This window comes from Lissotriton vulgaris, chromosome 5 (genome assembly GCF_964263255.1).
Source record: "Lissotriton vulgaris chromosome 5, aLisVul1.2, whole genome shotgun sequence".
Lineage (NCBI taxonomy): Eukaryota > Metazoa > Chordata > Amphibia > Caudata > Salamandridae > Lissotriton > Lissotriton vulgaris.
Window position 1 is genome coordinate 1,796,251,307 of NC_141693.1, and position 18,706 is coordinate 1,796,270,012.

Genomic DNA, 18,706 nt, shown 5'->3' on the forward strand with positions numbered 1-18,706 from the left:
CTTGACGGACTGCTGGCGCTGCCGCAGCCCTGCCTTGTGAACTGTCGTCCTGCCGCTGGCGCTGCCGCGGCCCTCTGCAATCTACCATCTTCGTTGGGACCTGCTGGCGCTGCCGCGACCCGTTGTAACTACCATCTTCGTTGGGACCTGCTGGCGCTGCCGCGACCCGTTGTAACTACCATCTTCGTCGGGACCTGCTGGCGCTGCCGCGGACCGTTGCCACCTTCGACCACTCCGGGATCTGCTGGCGCTGCCGCAACCCGTCCTTCAAAAACGCCGAGCTCGAGGATTGTGAGCTACCCATCATCTCATCGTAACTACCAGATTGGTAATAAGACTGTCCCGCTACCCCTTTCCCATCCAAGAGACTAGAATCGAGGGGACCCCTGAGTCCAGACCTCCTTGTACCATTCTACCGTACTTCAAGATTACTTATAAAGAACGTTAAATCTTATCCTTGTGTGGTGCCTATTCTGTGGGGGGGAAGTTACTTGTCTGTACGATCGCTGGAGACGGCTCTCCCCGGAGACCTCTCCCCTTGTCCTCGGCCGACCCTCCAGGTCCCGTCTAACAGCTTGCATTAACATAGATGCGCAGTCATTTTGTCTGTGTTTGCTCATTAGAGACAATTTTTACCTCCTTTTAAATTTTCGACTACAGATGCGTATTAATTGTGGCAAAGTATAGGTATGAAGCCACCTTTAAAAATTGTATTGTTTTTGTTGTGTAGTTTGAGTGGAATACTTTATTGTATTTCTGGAAGAATTGCAATTAGGATGTGAGGTCTCGTGCTCTTGTGATTACGCACTTTCTTTGTTTTGTGGATTCTTCCCGCCATTGTTTAATGGTTTATTTATTTTCCTTTACTTTAGTAACTGCTTTATGTTGTGAATTTGTGTCCTTTAGATGTCTTTGTCCCCTTTTAAATTGGTCTATTACTCTCTGTGTATTCAGATGTTTCCCTATTTTGTTTGGATTTATTGTTTTTCTTTAAAAATGTTATATTTTACAATCCTTTTCTGCATTTTTATGTATTAATTGTTGCACTGTCCTTGCGATGCATTAAGTTTTCATTTTTTAATACCTACAAGTGTGTAATACGATGTTTAGTTATTGAATTAAATGTTGCCTAATGCTATTTAAGTTTGGAGTTGGAGGGTGGATTAGTAGTTGGAGGGTGGATTAGTAGTTGGAGGGTGGAGTAGTAGTTGGAGGGTGGAGTTGTAGGGTGGTGTTATAGGGTGGAGTTGGAGGGTGGACTTGGGCGGTGTGAGGGTGAGTGGATGTGAGGGTCAGGGGGTGTGAGGGTGACTGTGTGAGCATGAGTGAGGGTGTGAGGGTTGTGAGGGTGAGGGGGTGAGGGTGTCTGAAGATGAGGGGGTGAGGGTAATGGGGTGTGAGTGTGTGTGTGATGCTAGGTGTGGGTGAGTGAGGGTGAGAGTTTGAGGGTGAGTGAGGGTGAGTGTTGTGAGGGTGTGAGTGTGTGAAGGTGAGTGAGGGTGTGCGAGTTTGAAGGTTGAGTGTGTGACTGTGGGTGAGGGTGTGTGAGGGTGTGTGAGGGGGTGTGAGGGTGAGGGGGTGATGTTGAGTGATGGTGAGTGGGTGAGGGGGTGAGGGTGAGTAAGGGTGTGTGAGGGTGAGGGTGTGGGTGTGTTGGTGAGTGATGGTGTGTGAGGGTGGGAGGGAGTTTGAGGATGAGTGAGGGTGTGTGAGGCTGAGGGAGAGGGTGGGTGAGGGTGTGAGTAGGTGTGAGTGAGAGTTGTTGTGATGATGCCTATAAGTGTTCATTTTTTCTCTGTGAATATTGTACACTTCAAATGTATTAATGTTGTGAAGCGTTGTTTCAGAAGCTAAGAGACCTATGTAATGTTGATTGATGCTGTTGTTAGCGCTGAATCAAAAAACAAAGACATCAGTAACTTTTTTTATATTATCTATGTAAAAAGTTTTCTTTTTTTTGAAAGGTACACATCAATCCGCACTGCAAAAGCTTTGCTTGCATTAACATAGATGCACAGTCATTTTGGAGGGTGGAGTTGTAGGGTGGTGTTGTAGGGTGGATTTGGAGGGTGGACTTGGACGGTGTGAGTGTGAGTGGATGTGAGGGTCAGGGGGTGTGAAGGGGTGTGATGGTGTGTGAGGGTGAGTGAGGGTGACGGTGTGAGTATGAGTGAGGTTGTGAGGATTGTGAGGGTGGACTTGGACGGTGTGAGGGTGAGTGGATGTGAGGTTCAGGGGGTGTGAGGGTGAGTGATGGTGTGTGAGGGTGAGTGAGGGTGACGGTGTGAGTATGAGTGTGGGTGTGAGGATGAGGGGGTGAGGGTGTGTGAAGATGAGGGGGTGAGGGTAATGGGATCTGAGAGTGTGTGATGATAGGTGTGGGTGAGTGAAGGTGAGAGTTTGAGGGTGAGTGAGGGTGAGTGTTGTGAGGGTGTGAAGGTGAGTGAGGGTGTGCGAGTTTGAAAGTTGAGTGTGTGACTGTGGGTGAGGGTGTGTGAGTGTGAGGGTGTGTGAGGGGGTGTGAGGGTGACGGGGTGATGTTGAGTGATGGTGTGTGAGGGTGAGGGGTCAGGGTGATTGAGGGTGAGTGAGGGTGAGGGTGTTGAGGTTGTGGGTGAGGGTGTGTTGGTGAGTGATGGTGTGTGAGGGAGGGTGAGGATGAGTGAGGGTGTGTGAGGCTGAGGGTGAGGGTGGGTGAGGGTGTGAGTGGGTGTGAGTGTGAGTTGTTGTGATGATGCCTATAAGTGTTCATTTTTTCTCCGTGAATATTGTACACTTCAAATGTATTAATGTTGTGAAGCGTTCTTTGAGAAGCTAAAAGAGACCTATGTAATGTTGATTGATGCTGTTGTTAGCGCTGAATCCAAAAACAAACACATCAGTAACTTTTTTTATATTATCCATGTAAAAAGTTTTCATTTGTTTTGTAAGGTACACATCAATTCGCACTGCAAAAGCTTTGCTTGCATTAACATAGATGCGCAGTCATATTGGAGGGTGGAGTTGGAGGGTGGAGTTGGAGGGTGACGTTGGACGGTGTGAGTGTGAGTGGATGTGAGGGTCAGGGGGTGTGAGGGGGTTTGATGGTGTGTGAGGGTGAGTGAGGGTGACGGTGTGAGTATGAGTGAGGTTGTGAGGGTGGACTTGGACGGTGTGAGGGTGAGTGGATGTGAAGTTCAGGGGGTGTGAGGGTGAGTGATGGTGTGTGAGGGTGAGTGAGGGTGACGGTGTGAGTATGAGTGTGGGTGTGAGGATGAGGGGGTGAGGGTGTGTGAAGATGAGGGGGTGAGGGTAATGGGATCTGAGAGTGTGTGATGATAGGTGTGGGTGAGTGAAGGTGAGAGTTTGGGGGTGAGTGAGGGTGAGTGAGGGTGAGTGTTGTGAGGGTGTGAAGGTGAGTGAGGGTGTGCGAGTTTGAAAGTTGAGTATGTGACTGTGGATGAGGGTGTGTGAGGGTGAGGGTGTGTGAGGGGGTGTGAGGGTGACGGGGTGATGTTGAGTGATGATGTGTGAGGGTGAGGGGGTGAGGGTGATTGAGGGTGTGTGAGGGTGAGGGTGTTGAGGTTGTGGGTGAGGGTGTGTTGGTGAGTGATGGTGTGTGAGGGAGGGTGAGGATGAGTGAGGGTGTGTGAGGCTGAGGGTGAGGGTGGGTGAGGGTGTGAGTGTGAGTTGTTGTGATGATGCCTATAAGTGTTCATTTTTTCTCCGTGAATATTGTACACTTCAAATGTATTAATGTTGTGAAGCGTTCTTTGAGAAGCTAAAAGAGACCTATGTAATGTTGATTGATGCTGTTGTTAGCGCTGAATCCAAAAACAAACACATCAGTAACTTTTTTTATATTATCCATGTAAAAAGTTTTCATTTGTTTTGTAATGTACACATCAATTCGCACTACAAAAGCTTCGCTTGCATTAACATAGATGCGCAGTCATATTGGAGGGTGGAGTTGGAGGGTGACGTTGGACGGTGTGAGTGTGAGTGGATGTGAGGGTCAGGGGGTGTGAGGGTGTGTGATGGTGTGTGAGGGTGCGTGAGGGTGACGGTGTGAGTATGAGTGAGGGTGTGAGGGTTGTGAGGGTGGAGTTGGACGGTGTGAGTGTGAGGGTGAGTGGACGTGAGGGTCAGGGGGTGTGAGGGTGTGTGAGGGTGAGTGAGGGTGACGGTGTGAGTAAGAGTGAGGGTGTGAGCATTGTGAGGGTGAAGGGGTGAGGGTGTGTGAGGGTGAAGGGGTGAGGGTGTGTGAACATGAGGGGGTGAGGCTAATGGGGGGGGTGGACTTGGACGGTGTAAGTGTGAGTGGATGTGAGGGTCAGGGGGTGTGTGGGTGTGTGATGGTGTGTGAGGGTGAGTGAGGGTGACGGAGTGAGTATGAGTGAGGGTGTGAGGGTTGTGAGGGTGAAGGGGTGAGGGTGTGTGAGGGTGAAGGGGTGAGGGTGTGTGAACATGAGGGGGTGAGGCTAATGGGGTGTGAGAGTGTGTGACAGGTGTGGGTGAGTGAGGGTGAGAGTTATAGGGTGAGTGTTGTGAGGGTGTGAAGGTGAGTGAGGGTGTGCGAGTTTGAAGGTTGAGTGTGTGACTGTGGGTGAGGGTGAGGGTGTGTGAGGGCATGTGAGGGGGTGTGAGGGTGAGGGGGTGATGTTGAGTGATGGTGAGAGTGATTGAGGGTGTGTGAGGGTGTTGAGGTTTTGGGTGAGGGTGTGTTGGTGAGTGATGGTGTGTGAGGGTGTGAGTGTGATTGAGGGTTTGAGGGTGTGTGAGGTTGTGAGAGTGTGTGAAGGCGTCTGGGGAGGGGGAGGAGAAATGCAAGCCTGGCTGTGTGCGTGGAGAGAGAGGGGAGGTGCTTGCGGCTCGGGCTGGGGAACAGATGGCGAAGGCTGGCGAATTGAGTTGTGCATGCTCGCTTGGAGTCGTGGAGTTTTGCAAGTTGCATCCCGTTCCTTTCTGCTGCTACTCCGTTTGTATCGAGTGCTGAGGCTGCATAGTGAAGACCAGGGCTTCAAACTGAGCCTGCAAAGGGAATCCGCATAGAAAGCCCCCTCAGCCCCCCACCCCATCAAGGCACACCAAACAGATAGAGGGCTGCCATTTTATTTTGATTTTGTTGGGCTCACCAGCCTTGGAACGCCGCCTTTCACTATGTGTGTGGAGAGAGAGGGGAGGTGCTTGCGGCTGGGGGCTGGGGAACAGATGGCGAAGGCTGGCGAATTGAGTTGTGCATGCTCGCTTGGAGTCGTGGAGTTTTGCAAGTTGCAGCCCGTTCCTTTCTGCTGCTACTCCGTTTGTATCGAGTGCCGAGGCTGCATAGTTAAGACCAGGGCTTCAAACTGAGCCTGCAAAGGGAAGCCGCATTGAAAGCCCCCTCAGCCCCCCACCCCATTAAGGCACACGAAACAGATAGAGGGCTGCCATTTTATTTTGATTTTGTTGGGCTCACCAGCATTGGAACGCTGCCGTTCACTACCACACATCTAGGGTAGTGTATTTTTTGTTTTCGGTACAAGGCTAATTAATGTGTGTTAGTTAATACAAATTCTTTTTTTTTTTTTTATAAATTCTTTATTGACAGGAAATTAGAAGAAATAGCAGTATGTCATTTGCAATTGTCGTAACTTAACTGTAGTTAGCTCCCCAAGTGGGGACAGCATGCAACATAGAGTACAGTAACAGTTACCGAGTTCATGCAGGGCTTGATGGACAAAAGTTCAACAAATAGATATATGCCGCATCATGCCCAGCGTCTTCCTGTCCTCTAAATTCCATCCCACCCATACAGTTCCACGGCAGAAGGTTGCTACTTCTCTTACAGTGCATGAGTGGGTACATACAAGAATAATGAACATTACTCCTAAAACCAAAACAGTCGTCATCACTATATCAGAGTCTGCATACGTTCTGCTTTACCATCTCACAGGTTAACAATCAGCAATTCGTGTATAGTGTCAGTGCGTGCAACATTCCCCCTGGTCCCTCCCTTGTGCACAGTATTCCTCAACCGCCACTAGTCTTCTTCCTCCTCTGAGTCTGAGTCCTCACCCTCTGGCAAAGCCTCACATGGGTCACCTCTATAAGCGTTCCACTTCAGCCATACCCGGTTCCACTTACGAGGGCAGGCTCTCATCACATATACTGCCCTTTCCTTGATCATGAGAAGGTCCATATTTCTTACCCACCCCGTCACCGTAGGTAACTCCGGAGCACCCCACTTCTGTGCAATGTCTCGTTTGGCCACTGTCATTGCAAGGGTGACCCACACTTGTTCGTACCTGTTCAGGTCCGTAGGTTCCCAAATGTTCAGCAGGCACCTGCGAGGTTCCGGAAGGACAGACACTTTCATGGCTTGAGAGACGGTGCGCATAATTTGGCGCCATAGTTCCCTTATGCGTGGACATTCCCATAGCGTGTGAAGGAGAGTTCCCTCCTCCCCGCATCCCCGCAGGCAGTATGGGTGCTGCGCCCTTTGTATCCTGTGCAGCAGTGTGCGAGTGTAGTAGGTGCGGTGGAGCACCTTGAGCTGTATCAGGCGGAACCTAGCTGATATACCCACCTCCCTCGGGGAGGCCAATGCCTCATTCCACTCCGTTTCATCCATATCATCTAGCTCAGCTACCCATTTCTCCCTAAGCTTGAGTGTGGGATCAGGCGTGTTATTAATTAATTTCTTATACGTGAGTGAGGTCGCTTTTTGTTCCATGTATTCGGTGAGCAGTCTATCCTCAAGGGGTGAGGACTCTGGGAGTGTCGTGTCTGGTGGGATAGCGCGCAATAGTGCATGTCGAATCTGTACATAGCGAAATGTTTCAGTGGGCCCTAGGCCGTATTGCTGCTGGAGGTGCTGGAAGGGAACAACCGTGCCCTTGTCCCAGAGGTCTCCGACCACTGAGATACCTATGTCATCCCATCTCTCAAAGCCTTTACAGGCCCTAAGTGTGCCCAGTGCCTTGGTGTCCCAAAGGGGTGTCATCTTAGTGATTTTCCCTGTCCACCCCAGGCGTGACTGTGCCATGTGCCAGAGTGTCGCTGTGTGGAGTGTTGGGCCCAGCAGGGTCTTCACCCTCTGGCGGTCGTACAGTACAGACAACATGCCAGCTGTCCCCAGTTGCAACCAGTCTGCTTTGTATGCGGGATCGTTTCTGGAAGCATGAATCCATTGATTAATTATTTTAAGCTGCGCTGCCCAGTAATATAGTTGGAGATCAGGTAGCGCAATACCTCCCTCGTACCAACTCTTCACTAGTTTCGCCTGCGCTATACGTGCCGGCCTGTTATCCCACAGCAGGCTGGAGACCAGCGCTGCCACTCGCCGGAAATATTGCGGGTTAACCACATATGGAGAGTTCTCTAGTACATACAGAAACCTCGGGAGAGCCATCATTTTGTAGAGAGCTGCGCGCCCCAAGAGGGTCAGTGGCAGCGTAGCCCAATACTGGACATCTGTACGCAGCCTCTGCAGAGGCGGTTGCAAATTTTCGACATAAAACTGTTTAGCCTCTCTCGTCACATAAATACCTAGATACTTGAAAGAAGAGGTGGTCACTGTGAGAGGGCAGGTCGCCGGCAATACCGGGGCCTGTCCGGTTAGCACATAGAGCACCGTCTTGTTCCAGTTCAGGGTGTATCCGGATGCTTTACCATGTTCGTCGCAGATCTCCAGTAGGGCGGGTACCCCTGTATCCGGGTCTGTCATGTACACCAACATGTCGTCAGCGTAGAGGGAGACCCTGTCCTCCCATCCATCGCCCCACTCGATCCCTCTAAACAACGGCGTCGCCCGTAGCAGGATTGCCAGTGGTTCTAGCACTATCGCAAACAACAGGGGTGATAGTGGGCATCCCTGCCTCGTTCCCCTTCCTAGTGGAAAGGTGGAGGATAGATGCCCGTTCGCTACTACCTGCGCCATCGGTCGGGTGTATAGTAATCGCACCCATGCCATATATAGGGGCCCGAAGCCCATGCGGGTTAGCACAGCAAAAAGGTATTCCCACTCAACCAAATCACACGCCATTTTAGCATCTAATGAAAGTATCGCTGTCTGTTCCTGAAGGAGATGCGCCCTTGCCAACACCCCGTGCACCCTGCGCAGATTAAGTGCCGTGCTCCTATGTGGCATAAAGCCCGATTGGTCCGGGTGTATCAGTGTAGTGAGATGTTTGGTGAGGCGGCTGGCTAGAAGTTTCGCCAGGACCTTCGCTTCTGTATTGAGCAGTGAGATGGGTCGGTATGAGGCGCAATCGGTTGGTGGTTTGGATGGTTTCGGGATGGCCACAATGGTGGCCGTGCGCTGATCTAGTGGGAGTAGCGACTTCTGTAGGCTGTCATTAAACATGTCAAGGAGGGGCTTGGCCAGGACCGAGTCCATCGCCTTGTACCACTCCACAGGGATCCCATTTGGGCCTAGGGCCTTGCCGGATTGTAGCGCCTGTATTGCCAATTGGACCTCCCCAACAGTCAGGTCTGCGTCTAGTTCCTGCTGTGCCTCTGGTGAGAGCACTAATACAAATTCTTTTAAGAACATGATGCTTCCAACATATTTTAGTATTCAATGCGAAGATGTCAAATGCGGGTTTAAGACGAGACACAGCCGTGAAACTGCAGGGAGAGAGAGGGGAGGTGCTGGCGGCTGGGGAGCGGCTGGGGAGGGGGAGGAGAAATGCGAACCTGGCTGTGTGCAGGGAGAGAGAGGGGAGGTGCTGGAGAGGGGAGGTGCTGGCGTCTGGGGAGGGGGAGTAGAATTGCGAGCCTGGCTGTGTCCGGGGAGAGAGAGGGGAGGTGCTGGCGGCTGGGGGCTGGGGAACAGATGTCGAAGGCTGGCAAATTTTGTTTAAAAAATAGTCTGTTTTAGTCGGCAGAAAATGAGTTGTGCAGGTTTAAGGGTTTAAGACGAGACACGGCCGTGAAACTGAAGGGAGAGAAAGGGGAGGTGCTGGCGGCTGGGGAGGGGGAGGAGAAATGCGAACCTGGCTGTGTACAGGGAGAGAGAGGGGAGGTGCTGGAGAGGGGAGGTGCTGGCGTCTGGGGAGGGGGAGTAGAATTGCGAGCCTGGCTGTGTCCGGGGAGAGAGAGGGGAGGTGCTGGCGGCTGGGGGCTGGGGAACAGATGTCGAAGGCTGGCGAATTTTGTTTAAAAAATAGTCTGTTTTAGTGGGCAAAAAATGAGTTGTGCAGGTTTAAGACGAGACACGGCCGTGAAACTGCAGAGAGAGAGAGAGGGGAGTAGCTGGTGGCTGGGGAGGGGGACGAGAAATGCCAGCCTGGCTGTGGAGAAATGCGAGCCTGGCTGTGTGCTGGGAGAGAGAGGGGAGGTGCTGGCAGCTGGGGAGGGGGGAGGAGAAATGCGAGTCTGGCTGTGTGCGGGGAGAGAGAGGGGACGTGCTGGCGGCTGGGGGTGGGGATAGCCGTGGGAGGGAGCCTCGTCGCTTTCATGTGCACGCGCTTTTAATGTCAATGCGCTTGCGCATTGAGCTTCAAGTTGACGGGCACTGCAAGGAATCGCCATGAAATCGCAAGTTGGTTAAAGTCTGTTTAAGCCCCCATAGTCTCGCAAGCTCAATGCGCATGCACATTGACAGGCGAGACCTAAAAACACCAGCTTTAGGTGACATTCCTAGTTTTGTGTCAGGTGGGACAATAAAAGTCTGGTCATGAAGAAAAAAACAATCAGGTGGCAATCCTAGTTACGGGTAGCACCATGTGTGCGGGCTGTGAAGATCATGCAATGTAGGTGCTTGATAGTATAGTCACCAGTGTAGCGACTACAGGTAACACAGCAGAGATCAGGGATTTAGGCTAGATAATGTTTTTTAGAAGAACAAAGTCCAGGTAGCATAAAGGACATGACATTCATCAAGCATGGCAGTTCATACATTCTGGCCAGTGTGCGTCTCTCTGCTCACTGTGGAGGCAGGAGAGCACAACCTAAGCTCACATACTGAATCTGCTCATGTGCTTTCAGCCCAGCCTGCCTTCGCCCAACAAGTATGCAGGTCCAATGGAAAGGAACGTCCTCCTCTACCCTGTGAAGCGACTAGAGGTGGGTGAGCAACAAAAAGCACGAGCCAGCTCAAGGTCCTTTGTGACCAGAGACGATGTGGATTAGTGTCCCCAGGATTGTTTGGAAGACGCCAGGACACAGGCACCCTTTCGGAGCCAAAATACCAAGCAGCATGTACCTGTGCTCCACTTGGACTGATCCGGTTGCTGTATTATCTCCTTGTTTCTTGAGATTATTGAAATTGAAGTTGATTATCTTAAATTTTCCCTATCTAATCGCACTGGTGTCATATTCGACCAGTACTTTGATTAGCTTTTAATTTTACTCTTGATATTCGTACTGCCGAGGCTTAACATACCCTACCGGGTTGGAATTATCACCGGCTTTGGGTTATTTAAATTTTGGATTCAGCCACAGAGCCCTGAAGAGTGGGAGAATACTGTTTCTCTGACGAAACACGTGTCGGCTGGCTGTGTGTATTTTGTGTTTGATGACCGATTAAAGAAAACAAAGATCTCAACGTTGGATTGGTTCCATTGTTTTCAACATTTGTCTACATGATGTATTATCAGGCAGCTTCTAGTAATGACTAAGTGGGGGCTCCAGATTCAAATAATGGTTCAGTAGAAGTCCCTGGGTTCCTGTAATGATTAAGTGGGGGTCCACAGAATGCAAAGTTTAAGAACTAATGCTCTAGCGTGATGTTTAGTGCATGATTTACGTGTCAAATACTTTGAGGAGTCAGCTCATGTACATGCGCTTAGTAGGGTTGCCACCTTTCCCAGTGAAAAGTACCGGCCATTTGCTCACATTTAAAGATACGACCAAGCCCAGACATGATACTCAAAGAGAACTTTATAAAATATTGTCTGTATTAATTTTTTTTTTTGAAAACCTTTATTTAACATTTGCACACATATACAAAACCGGGCCTACAACCCCCAGGGCTGGCCGCTAAGCAGTTCAGTATAGTTTCATAGTCAGTTTCAAAGCAATTGCCCCTGGGGATCAAAGTAGCTCAGATTACCAAGTGCAGTGGTTGCGGGTGCAGTTCGATGCGAAACAGGATAGGAGGTTTTCATTTTCAATATAAATAGAAAGGATCAGGTATCATATGAATGGGGGCGAACAGGAAAACGATGCGTCCATACCAAGTTTGCTACCCTAGCAATCAACGGCGTTTAGACATGCGACATCAGGATAAACAGCACATTATTGATATCCCCACCGTCCTTGTTGTCCGCCCCCCGGCACCCAGGCCCCGGAGAGGTCTAGGCACAGGTGTAGAAATGAGGATGTAGAGAAAGCCGAACCCACTACACTAACCCGGAAAAGAAAGGAAAGGAAGGCAAGAGAAGAGAAGAAGAAAAAGAGGCCATAGAACAAAGACAAAAACGAAATAACCCACCCCCACCCTGCACCCCTGCAAATGACTACGGCCACCCCCCACGCAGCGTGCCTGTCGCCCAGCAACCAAAGCCCGAAATATAGAAGAAAGGGAAAGAGAAAAAAGTAAGAAAGCCCCAATCAAAGGGGGGGAAATCGAAGGAGGGCATAATACTACGGACTCCCGGTCTCCTCCCCCCGACCTAGCCAACCCTGCCCCGGAATCCGTTAGGACAATGAAGCAATCCCGTCAACCATAATTTCACATCGATAAACCCAGACAAGGATCTCAACCCTGACCCCTACGATCAAATGTACAGAAGTCGGTAAGTAAGGGAAGCCCCTTACACACAATGTCCCATAAGTCGACAGAACAGGAGCCCATAGATGTAGATTGCTGGTACCACCATCGCCCCTCCCCATCTCCGAGGTCAAGCTTCGTCTCATCCGCCATCTTGAAAGACCGGTGGAGGAGGGGGATCGACAAAGCCCAAAACAGCAAACACAACAAGTGATGGACCGAATGTGGATCAATGTCACACACTCGTCCCAGTCCAAAGATCTGGGCCTAAATCCATCGTTATTTTGCACTCCACACCACCCTGGGTTAGACAATGGCGATATGCAAATCAGCTCTGACCCTGAGCCTCATGGGAACAGTCCAGTCCGAACTACAAAAGCCATGTCCTTCCCAGAACGGAATCAAGCATCCGAGGACCGGACCGGTTTCGAGGTAACACCTCTCATCAGCCCGGCTAGCTTGACTCCAGTGGTGTGGAGTGCCTGGGACCCACATCAGGGCATCCCCAGCGCACTTATGGCGGAAATTGCAAACACAACAAGTGATGGACCGAATGTGGATCAATGTCACATACTCGCCCCAGTCCAAGGATCTGGGCCTAAATCCATCGTTATTTTGCACTCCACACCACCCTGGGTTAGACAATGGCGATATGCAAATCTGCTCTGACCCTGAGCCTCATGGGAACAGTCCAGTCCGAACTACAAAAGCCATGTCCTTCCCAGAACGGAATCAAGCATCCGAGGACCGGACCGGTTTCGAGGTAACACCTCTCATCAGCCCGGCTAGCTTGACTCCAGTGGTGTGGAGTGCCTGGGACCCACGTCTGGGCATCCCCAGCGCACTTATGGCGGAAATTGCAAACACAACAAGTGATGGACCGAATGTGGATCAATGTCACACACTCGCCCCAGTCCAAGGATCTGGGCCTAAATCCATCGTTATTTTGCACTCCACACCACCCTGGGTTAGACAATGGCGATATGCAAATCAGCTCTGACCCTGAGCCTCATGGGAACAGTCCAGTCCGAACTACAAAAGCCATGTGCGCTGGGGGTGCCCAGACGTGGGTCCCAGGCACTCCACACCACTTGGAGTCAAGCTAGCCGGGCTGATGAGAGGTGTTACCTCGAAACCGGTCCGGTCCTCGGATGCTTGATTCCGTTCTAGGAAGAACATGGCTTTTGTAGTTCGGACTGGACTGTTCCCATGGGGCAACAGGGTCAGAGCTGATTTGCATATCGCCATTGTCTAACCCAGGGTGGTGTGGAGTGCAAAAAAACGATGGATTTGGGCCCAGATCTTTTGACTGGGGGAGTGTGTGACATTGATCCACATTCAGTCCATCACTTGTTGTTTTTGCAATTGCCGCCCTAAGTGCGCTGGGGATGCCCAGACGTGGGTCCCAGGCACTCCACACCACTTGGAGTCAAGCTAGCCGGGCTGATGAGAGGTGTTACCTCGAAACCGGTCCGGTCCTCGGATGCTTGATTCTGTTCTGGGAAGGACATGGCTTTTGTAGTTCGGACTGGACTGTTCCCATGGGGCAACAGGGTCAGAGCTGATTTGCATATCGCCATTGTCTAACCCAGGGTGGTGTGGAGTGCAAAAAAACGATGGATTTGGGCCCAGATCTTTTGACTGGGGGAGTGTGTGACATTGATCCACATTCAGTCCATCACTTGTTGTTTTTGCAATTGCCGCCCTAAGTGCGCTGGGGATGCCCAGACGTGGGTCCCAGGCACTCCACACCACTTGGAGTCAAGCTAGCCGGGCTGATGAGAGGTGTTACCTTGAAACCGGTCCGGTCCTCGGATGCTTGATTCCGTTCTGGGAAGGACATGGCTTTTGTAGTTCGGACTGGATTGTTCCCATGGGGCAACAGGGTCAGAGCTGATTTGCATATCGCCATTGTCTAACCCAGGATGGTGTGGAGTGCAAAAAAACGATGGATTTGGGCCCAGATCTTTTGACTGGGGGAGTGTGTGACATTGATCCACATTCAGTCCATCACTTGTTGTTTTTGCAATTGCCGCCCTAAGTGCGCTGGGGATGCCCAGACGTGGGTCCCAGGCACTCCACACCACTTGGAGTCAAGCTAGCCGGGCTGATGAGAGGTGTTACCTCGAAACCGGTCCGGTCCTCGGATGCTTGATTCCGTTCTGGGAAGGACATGGCTTTTGTAGTTCGGACTGGACTGTTCCCATGGGGCAACAGGGTCAGAGCTGATTTGCATATCGCCATTGTCTAACCCAGGGTGGTGTGGAGTGCAAAAAAACGATGAATTTGGGCCCAGATCCTTTGACTGGGGGAGTGTGTGACATTGATCCACATTCAGTCCATCACTTGTTGTTTTTGCAAAACAGCATACAGTACAAAATGGAGGACACCACAGTGGGGACGTATAAATGTTCCGAAGGGTGCAGGATCGAAGGTTTCAACAGTTTAATTGGGTGTCCAGGCACACTCCAGTCTGGCAAATCCGTCACAATGAGGGCAAACACTGTTTCCACCGCCGGGTCTAAATACACCTCCGAAGCGTCCATTGCAAAATGGGCTGGCTGCCGGGTCGCAAGCATCAAGTCAGGGTCTGGTCTCGAGCCTGTGACTTCATCCATCGCAGACAACAAGGCGCAAGTCCGAACTTTGATAGTGCCCTGAAGCGCCATAAGTGCCTCCATCACCGTTAACAAAGACGGGTCAGATCGAACCCGCTCCTTTAAACTTATTCTGTCCTCAGGCATGGTGAACCCAACGGAGAGGCGCCTTCTCCGGGGTAAAGTGAAACGGAGCAGGAATAAGCTAGGAGGGAACGGCGGTCAGCGAGCAGTGGTACGCGGCGAGGCGCCGATCCGGGGGGCTCGGCGTTATGGGTGCCGGATCCCCGGTCGGGGACCCTCACAAGACAGTACCTTGCCTCACTCCTCGCCTCACACGTTATAGGGCACCAGGCAGTTGATGGTAGCAAAACAGTCAAGAGAAAGTTCGAGTGGACCAGAGACCGGGCCCAACCGCATGCAGCAGCCCGTTGTTGTTCAGCTCGGACCCGGCAGGGCCAGCACTAGAGATCCCGGCTTCCCAAGTAGGTTAGGCCTCAGTATGTTCTTCAACGTATCTTCGCTCCACGACGGCGGAAAAACTCCGGGATTGCACCACTGGAGTGTGGGACGGATCACCCACACGGATCCGGTTCAGGTAAGCAGGATTGTCAACAGGATAGTGAAGTGCAGGACGGAGGTCAGCGGAGCCGGGAGACTATGCGGCCATCTTAGTTGGTGTCGTAGCTCCTCCCCCCGTCTGTATTCATTTTTAACATAATCTTTGTTTACTTTAATTATCAGTCAGGGATGACTAAGACAGCTCTCGAACACATTTTGAGGTGTCTTTTGTTTTTATTTACCATAAAAGCCAAAATTTTCAAACTAGAAGAGAATCGGGGGATTTTATTTTCGTCCTTGGCTTACATTGAAGTAAAGGCAATTTTAGGAGGGGAGATGCTAAAATAGAGCCATTTTGCCTTTAAAAATCGGGAGTCTTTAGCCTGAATAGGGTCTGCTGGCATGTATGATTTACTGCTTAAAGTATGTTGGGATAAGGTGAAAACATATCAGCTTTACGTGATTTTCCTAATTATTGTACTGACTGGGACATTAAAATACAAGCCATGCCGTTAAAATACGGCCAGGTGATAACCCTACCTCTTAGAGCCAGAGCTCGGCTTGCTCTGTTAATTAGTTGTCTCGCCATGTCTAAGTGACCCCCGAGCCAGGCTTAAATCAGGATCCTTTATCCATCTCTCATCTTTCACTCAGAGGCAGCTCTGCTCATATTCCCGAAGCATTGTCAGCACTATGTATATGTACATACCTTTGTGCTATGGATTCCTAGTGTCGCTGTTAATAATGGTTTCACTTGCAGTTAACCATTAACAGCTACTACTGCAACTCAAAGCCAGACATTTCACTGCCATGAACAGTCAGACAAGTGCTGCTAAAGCAAAACAGATCCAATTCAAAAAAGATTACACCTCCCCATTTGGGGTCCCATCAGTTTCCAAGCTGACATTATAAATCGTAGTTAAATACTCGAACCTGTGTTGGAAAAGAACAGTCCAAGAAAAAAAAGTCCAAGACAACCGTGGAGTTTATACACAACTGCCATTAAATGCCATCCGTCTGTGAAGTATTCCCAGTCCAACATGGCAATCTCATTCGCATCCCCACTCAGAATGACCCTCCGCGAAAGCCATTTTGGATCAGGGAGCGACTCATTCAGCTACATTGCGAGAATCTGCCAGAATGTTCTTTGTACAGATACGTCATGAGGGAAGTGATGAACGTTCATAAACACTGAAAAGGGATCAGCGTGCCTGTTCCTGGAAAGCCGGAGATAGTACCTGCTTGCACCCAGCGACTTTCTTGTTTCCCGGAAGTACCGGTTTTTCTCCCCCTGCCTCTTCTCCTCTGAAGCCCGGCGGGTAAGATGGCGGCCGTAGGGTGCGATTGTGAAGTGGTGATAGATGAGGACGAGGTGGAAATGATAGAGGATGACGACGACGAGGACGAAGAGGACACGGAGAGGTGAGGGGGACATTGTATTGGGAAGCCAAGTATGAACGAGGGTGGAGAGGTGATATGACAGTACAATGTAGAAGGAATTGGTTGATGAAAGATGGGTATTAGCAGTGGGCAAGGTGGTCCTTTAGCAAGTAGTGGCGTGGCCTGTTATCAGCTGACAGCAGAGGTGTGATGAATGACGACCTGGGATAAATGACAAGAGATGATGATGGGTTACATGCACGACCACAGTATACATAGTAGATCATATGTTTATCTGTCACTTTCTGTGACAGAAGCTGGGCTGTGTGTTAGACTGCCGTGTGCTGCAGCATCATCAGTGACAACGGTTGGTTGAAGTGTTTGTACGGCTGATGTTGATGGCAGAGGTACGTTAGGGATAAAGTGCTGAGAGCAAGCAATATTTGACAGGGATTGGGGTGGAGAGTAAAGTCCAATGGGACTAGTAGCAGTCTCTGTTATTACCATAGCTAAAGCCTTAGAATATAGGAAAAGTACAGCAGCCTGGATAGTTAAGTATAGCGTCCTCCCCAGCCTGGGAGCATGCAAAGTGAATACGCCACATACAGAGCTCTGATATAGACGTCTTTATTTCTTCAGCATATATTTACACACTAAACTCTACTTCCGTCATAACAGTTAATAACCACACCTTAACGCCCAGCAAGCTACAAAATTCCTCAGTTGTGTCTGCTCAGAATCGCAAGGCTCCTAGCACACAGTCTCACGGCACTACTACAACTCCCCCTTTGTTAAATAAAAAGTACAGAAAGCAATCACATTACATTTACCCAATAAGTCAGCGAGGCGCTGGCACTAGTTGGTCTAGACCAAGCAGTGTGAGATGGTTGAGAGACAAACTCATTGTGCTCCGATAGCACAGGGTCTAGTGCTTGATCCAGACTGTTTGGTGGAGTCGCCTCATTCATGATTGCAGGAGCTGAGGAACGTCGAGATAGGTTCTGAAAATGTGACGTATCCCATGGGATGTGCTTTCTGGAAGAATGTGCTGTCGCTATGTGTCCTTTGCACGTCACAATCCTCAGAGGATTGATGGCAAACAGAATTTCCATTTTCGCTTCTGTTTGACCAGGACCAAGTCACCTTCATCGAACACTGCTCCCTGAGCTCTTCGTCGCCGATCGGCATATGGTTTCATCTTGCAATTTTGAGAAGTGTCTGTGACACAAATTTTATTAACGCTCACGGATCGGTCTACTGTTCACTGTGGCAGTTTGGTTCTGGTTGCGCTCCCAAATATCAAGGTTTCTGGACTCTCACCAGTTGTGGAGTGAGGAGTTGAATGATAACGCACTGAGGGCTTGATACATGGCTTGGTTTTACTTGATTCCTTCCATCGACTCTCGTTGAATTACCCTTTAGAGAGTACCCAGGAATCGTTCCACAACACTTATCTTTAAGCCACAGATGCTTGACATTTAGTTCAACTAGAAACTCCTTGAATTCTTTGCTATTGAACTGCTGACCATTGTCAGATTTGAGAATGGCTGAAATACCCCATGCTGCAAAGACGTCATCCAGCCATTCGATGACCTTGTCATGGGTTGTTAATAACTCCTCTACTAAAGGAAAGCATGAATACTCATGTGTGACTACCATGAGATGATGTCCCTTTCCTAAAGGCACAAAAAAATCATCTATAACCAGGTGGTGCAGCAAGGTCGGACATTGTCACTGGATGCTGTCACTTGGAGGAAAGGCAGTTGCTAAGATAATACACTCTTATATCCCGCTTCACTTGCTCGTCTAGGCGCAGGAACCACGCCCTGTCTCTGAGGGCTCTTAATTGCTACAATGTCACAATGTCTTTCATAGGCTAGTTCAATGATTTGCTGTCTTAGTCTCTTTGGTATGACTATTCCCAAGCCTCTCAATACCATACCTTCCTTGGTAATGGACAGTTCATCCTGTAAATCTTTGGAGTCTTTTCAATTCAACATGGCCAACAAAAGGCCGGGCATTCTTCTCGAGTTGATTATTTTGAGGATAAGCATGTCCTTTATAGAAATTAGTAGTAGCAGTAATCTGTTCAATGAACACGCCTGCTTGAATGCTGGAGCTCTCAATGAAGTTAACATACTCCTCAGCCGTTTTGGATGACGAATTGTGACAGTGTATCAGTACTCATGAAAAGTAATCCGCAGGGTTGATCTTCACCCAGCTTGTGTACAATTCTGTGTCAGACAGGCTCTGACTAGCATTGCCCTTAATGTGTCTCTGAGGATTCGGAATACCACTATGTTGAGCAAGGATTGCCTACATCCCCCCCCTTCCCAGGATTGCTTTTACTGTGATCTCAGTATGTACCTTGGGGTCAAAATAGACAAGCTCTGTTGCATTCTCAATCGCATGTTTTATTGTTTTGAATCTAGGGATCGCAGCTTGGAAACATCTTGTGGAGGGCAAGAGCTTATAGCGCTTGCACTTTATC

The 18,706-nt window shown here is 49.9% G+C and overlaps 2 protein-coding genes across 2 annotated transcripts in view; one reads left to right on the forward strand and one right to left on the reverse strand.

The window, feature by feature from the left end:
* The window catches only part of NKIRAS2 (NFKB inhibitor interacting Ras like 2), a 158,947-nt gene extending 143,512 nt beyond the window's left edge, over nucleotides 1–15,435 (reverse strand). Inside the window, exon 1 of the mRNA XM_086924151.1 lies at nucleotides 15,376–15,435. The gene's annotated coding sequence lies outside the window, so the exon portion shown is untranslated. The remainder of the gene's footprint in view (nucleotides 1–15,375) is intronic.
* Nucleotides 15,436–16,008: 573 nt separating this feature from the next.
* DNAJC7 (DnaJ heat shock protein family (Hsp40) member C7) overlaps nucleotides 16,009–18,706 on the forward strand; it is a 649,293-nt gene continuing 646,595 nt past the window's right edge. The window contains exon 1 of the mRNA XM_086924152.1: nucleotides 16,009–16,257. Within this exon, the coding sequence (XP_086780278.1) occupies nucleotides 16,160–16,257 (98 nt within the window). The 5' untranslated portion in view covers nucleotides 16,009–16,159. The remainder of the gene's footprint in view (nucleotides 16,258–18,706) is intronic.